At 41.0% G+C, this 5,527-nt stretch overlaps 1 protein-coding gene across 1 annotated transcript; it reads left to right on the top strand.

Annotated features, from left to right (window-relative positions):
• Positions 1–2,469: 2,469 nt before the first annotated feature.
• LOC113464140 (uncharacterized) lies at positions 2,470–5,520 on the top strand. Its single transcript, XM_026812261.1, has 2 exons — positions 2,470–3,107; positions 4,824–5,520. The coding sequence occupies exons 1-2, from the start codon at positions 3,069–3,071 to the stop codon at positions 5,103–5,105; spliced, it is 321 nt and encodes a 106-aa protein (XP_026668062.1). The 5' UTR covers positions 2,470–3,068; the 3' UTR covers positions 5,106–5,520.
• The last annotated feature ends 7 nt before the right edge of the window (positions 5,521–5,527 follow it).

Raw genomic sequence — 5,527 nt, 5'->3', positions numbered from 1 at the left:
ATTAATGACATTTTCTTTATTTGCTTTTTAAATTTAGAAACGTCATTAGCATGTTTCTATTTATTGTCTATTAGAAATTGGGTAATAATATTGAAAATAATTTTGTGACTAATAACAAACATAAATATGATAATTATTTCCAAAAATATACTTTTGTTATCAATATTTATTTATCCAGTATTCAGTTCGATTTAACAATTCATAATTTCTCCTGAACAACATATCTTCTCTCATTTTAGTTATACGTACTACCAGACTTTAACTTTTCCTTCAGAACAATGCTCGTTCGACCCTTTATTCCTTGTTCATTGTGACAGATAGGGACACTGGCGTCATCGATGTGTTATATCGAAGTGCACACGGATTTATTGCCGTCCGAGAAATCGCAGGATCGCCGCGTAGCTGTCGTTCTATGTCGATCGTCGCGCGTGTAGACGCATTTTGCATACCGTTGCCCACGCATATGAGTCAATCGGCTCACGATGACGCCAGCATATGGCCCTTGGAGACATGTCGTTTGAGTCATGTCCCCGTTTATTGATATATTTCGATAAGCCGCACACGTTCACAGCTAATTGGTAATTAATCATGCTTAGCAGTAAATTATAGTAGGCTGCTTTGAATATCTGTATATGTATACTTACATATTACATACGTATGTGTGTGTTTTACATCTCCTGATAGTTTTTTAATTTTCAAAGCTATTTCTCAAGTTCTGCAGAAACACTTTTTATAAGCATTTGAAAAATTTACTTCCGTATCCTTGATTAGGAGACGTGCTTCACGGTTTCTTCCTCAGACAAGGAAGTATAAAGCTAATTTTTCATTTGTCACTTTATTTTTACTATACACGTGATACGTGGCGCGGTGGACAGGATTGTATTCTGTTTTCTTATTTGCAAAAGACATGACAAATTAGTTTCCATGTACTATGTATTCCATGCACTGTCAAAGTTCTCAGGCTTCATCTGAGCTCGAAATTCACTTCAATTTGACTGCTTAAGCTGAAAAGTTAATTTGCGAAATAATTCTTCCATGTGTTTAAAGATGTCTCATAAATAATTTTAAGTATGTGCATATGAGACCTAAAACGTCAGTCGTAATTCATCGACACTATTTTGTTGAGTACTTCGACTTTGGTTGAAGTAAATTATATTTATAGTAAACTAAATCTCTTTCCATATCTATTTTTGAATATTGCAAATTTATAGTCTGACAATTAAACAATGGAAGTCTAATCATTTTTCCAAGAATCGAGGTTTTACGTGAAATGAAAAAACCTCAGCACCATAGTGTTTTACGTATTTACACGGATTTCTAGAAACCGGGATTTACATATGTACACGTGAGTATTCATTGATAGAAAATGAGTCAGTCCCGTAGTGAATGATTTCAAGGAATGAGCATTCAGCTCAAATTTCATTCAAGCGAGTGCGTCATGCGCGACGTTCTCTCACTATTCTCGGAACTACGCTTGTACGTGTAAAGAGAGTGCCACCCACGCTTGTTGAAATATCGCACCTTTCGAGTCTCATTCATTTTTTTTGCAAAACTTATTCGACATCTTTCAGTGATTCATAATTTTTATCCTTATTCTCTCTTTGTATTAGCTTCACACAATTAACTAAAAGAGTCTTGTTGTTTTACCTGAGGCCTTGTCATTTTAATTTTAAAATATAAATATCAATATTAAAATTCTCATAAAGTAACCCTCACTCTCAGCATCATGATTGTTTAACGCTTAATCATTACAAGAGTTCTTTTTGCAGTTTAATCATACAAGTCCTACAACGCAAACAGTACGAGGAAGAAGAACGATTGGCCAGACGTAAATAGCTTGCACTATGCTTTCATAGTATGTATATACATACGTCTAAGCGCGAATGTCGAGGCTTTTCCTTGGGTTGCGGCCGTGGCTACAAGTCACACCGGGATAAAACAACACGAATCGTACGGGTCGCGCGATAACATCTAATATTCCGTCGCATACATGATCGTGTTCCGACCTTTAACTGTGGTGAACAAGGTCGGGGGCCTCGCAAGCCCGTAAACCATCTTCAACATCCGTGAAAGGATTCCAACACCCACGGTCGCGTCGCGAGCGTAGCGGTCGGGCCACCAGTCGACTCCCACATCGCGGATACAGAGGAGTCAGAGACGAGGATGAGAGTGCGAGGATTACGCGATGTAGGAGACGTTGAAAGGGATTATGTACCACTTACGCGGGTTTTAGACAAGACTTCGAACAGAAATGAATTCTGAATATAGAAAATGAATATTAGTCAATTCATCAGTATCAGTAGTAGTCAATTCAGTATCAGTGTAATTTAGAAGTGAAAATTTCAAACTTTGTATTATCTGTCTGTTCCGTCTGTATTAGAAACTTAAATACTTGGATTATTAAAATGTAAGGGTCAGAGTTTAAAGTAATATAAATTAATCTACTATACGCGTTATTATTCTAGATAGTAACAATTCATTAAACGTTACTCAACATTACAGTCAGCATACAAAGAAACGGTATTACATACAATGTCGACGGAATGTACCTGGGTCTTGTGTTTTGCGGAACAAAGAAATTGAATGCATGTGCTACCATCGCCTTGTATCGCGTTCTCCGATAGAGCAGCGGTGAGAGATTCGGACAAAAACTTCTGGTGCAAGGTTGCGGTTTCAAAAGGGAAAAAAAACAATTGATGAAAAAGTCGCGAAATAATCGAAGCTTCGCTCCAGCAGCGAATTCCGCGTGTAAGCGTACTCGCAGGCGGACGCGATCCGCGTGTTCCTGCTCGCTCGGACAGGAAAGTTCATGCGCCACTAGTTCGCGGACCGCAAACACGATCGTCATCCAAAAAGTCGGATCGCAGGCAGAGGCACTGGCAAAACTAAGCGTTCGACCACAAGACCGAGCGGCTCATACCGTTAAGTGGAACTTTCGGTTATGCCGCACTTCATTACGCCGATGAAATGCCACGAGTTCGAGCGTGAGATGCTCCATAATAGCGAGAAGGAAAGGGAACATTTTTGTGGTAACTTACATTAGAGCGAATGGAGACTCAGACCGTGGAATGAATTTAAGAATACTCAGCCCACAAATTGTTGTTATGGTGAGTCGATTACGTAAATCGAATTCATTTTCGGTGTGAAATTATGAATTTTATAAATTAATGGATAAACTGAATAGCGAATGAATGTGTTTCAACGAATTTGTTACCCATGCACGTTTATAATCTTCGAGCGGAGGTGTTTCTTTTCGAGCTGATAAGACCACCTGTGCGTCAAGGATCCTTTCAGATAAAAATCTTGCGCTCTTCGCGTTCACGTAGCCGGCTCGGTGGCGAGCCCAGGTACCATAGCTAGAGGTAGGTAGTGCTCGCCATCCTCCACAATGGTTATTGTTTCAGCACGGTATGCAAGCGGCGTTGTGTACCCGCCTATTTATGACACATTATGCGAAAGCGCACCCGATAGAGTACGAGTATTGCATTTCGTGCCATTGTGATGGCAACAATGATATACCCTGGCCCATATAGCCTGATACCACTATATAAATCACGATTCGTGCCGCGCATCGATCCCCTTTTGCCTTCCCTTGCTTCGCTTTGGTAGGTGTCGCCCAGAAACGCTTCGCACCCCTTCTTTCTTTTCCTTTTATTTCAAGGTATTATCGATGCGCCCCGATCTGCGTTTCAATTCAATATTTATTTCTGAGAGAAATTTAAATCGGCTTACAAAATAATTTAAAAAAGCCGTTCAAAGAGAGTAAGCAATCTTTTATGTCAATCTGTCAATAGGTTTCGAAAACAAAATGTGCAACGTCTCAACAAAATCATAAAACTTTTATATAAGACTGCTACTTTCAATTAAGTTTATGATGACTTATTACCGAATAGTAAATTGTATTAAAATTACGATCGGAATAAATGAGTATTTCACTCTTGCCTCCCAGAGACGTTTATTCAAAATTACTGCCTACTTCGCTGTTAAAATCCGCGGGGGACAAATCGGAGGAGATTGAAACGGCGCGAATGACAGTGATGTTGTATCGCGGTGGCGTGGCGCCAGAATCACAAAGTCCATTGTACATTAACGTTCATTAAGCGGGGCCTTAAAACGAAAACGAATGTCTCGCCGCGGAATTTCTGCGGCACGAAATATGCAATATTTTCTGCGATGCGGAGGCGTGCGTGTGCTCGCTGCGTTCGGTCGTGATCGGAGTGTGCGAATAGAGAAAGATAGGCGGCAGAAGTCAGAACGAAAATCGGAGAAGGAAAGAGAGGTAGCTACGATGGTTTATCCGTGAGAGCAAAGGAGGAGAGGCTCGGTATGCAAATCGCAGGCCTTAGCTCCGATATAGAGAGCCAAGGTGCGCGCGGTTCGAAGGGACCGCTGCGCTGCTTCCCTCCGCCATTCGCCATATATCCTCGTAATTAAGTCGGTCCCTCTTATTAAGCACCTCGCGTTCCCTAGGTATACGTATAGTGTCGCTGATTAAAGGACACAACCTGCGGCGATTATCATTCCCCTCTTGAGCTTATTAGCGCGCGGAGTTTGGAAGTCTTCCTTTTCTAAATGCTGATTAGTGTGAAAGGTTTACATGTAATAATCGATGATCCTGTAGTCGAACACTTGGAATGCAGAAATCCGTCTGTATCATCGATCAAAGAAAGATTTTTTAATACCTTTGTTGTACTTAAATTTTTGTGCCGCGAAATCAAATTCACCTATTTTATGTTACACGAAATTTATTCTTTATATTTTTCCGAATTAATTATCAATAGATTTGTAACTAACGCGATTGTATTATCTTTACTTACCCTCAGGAACTGTTAATCAACAGAGACAAGAGAAACCAATTAAGAAGTTCTACCTCGCAGAAAGAAACGGAACGAGCCAAGAGAACGAACGAACGTTGGGGAGAAAAGCGGGGAAAAAGATTTCCACGTCGCGGAATATCGTTTGATTTGACGCCAGCTAGTCGGAGCCGTAGCCGATGCAGCTTCTCGACTCCCCTTTCCTATTGGTTACGCCGCGTTTCAGTCGCTCGCGACAGCACGGTCGTGCCGCATTCCAGCCACGCGCCTTGCCTAGAAACACTGGCGTAACTACCCGGTCTTAACGAGGCGATTTGTCAACAGGCGACTACCGTGGAACTTGATAAGAAAACGGCGTTAACCGCGATGACGATTACTTATACCTCAGTGCGGCGGTGATCGGACCCGATTATCACTGCTGGACGTTACACGGTGAATTGATGCCATCCTGGCCACGGTTTCACTGCTAACCGATGGAAAACGGTACTTGCAAAATTTTCTGCGTTTCTTGCGATCCCTCCTCGCCCGAATGAACAGTAGAAGCTTTCTTGTGTAACATTCTATGCGGAGAAAGCTGATACCTATTCAACGATAGTTATTTCAATGGTTTGATTGATGATTTTCACGCGGATTTTGACACGTTCTAATTTCAGTTAAAATAGAGCGATTATGAGTCTGGTCGATGTTAACAAGTATTCCAAATGGAATTAAAC

Source organism: Ceratina calcarata, unplaced genomic scaffold, assembly GCF_001652005.2.
Source record: "Ceratina calcarata isolate Rehan_Ccalc_2016 unplaced genomic scaffold, ASM165200v1 scaffold268, whole genome shotgun sequence".
In the NCBI taxonomy this organism is placed as follows: Eukaryota; Metazoa; Arthropoda; class Insecta; order Hymenoptera; family Apidae; genus Ceratina; species Ceratina calcarata.
The sequence above is the reverse complement of the archived record's forward strand: the minus strand, read 5'-3'. Positions and strand labels throughout refer to the sequence as shown.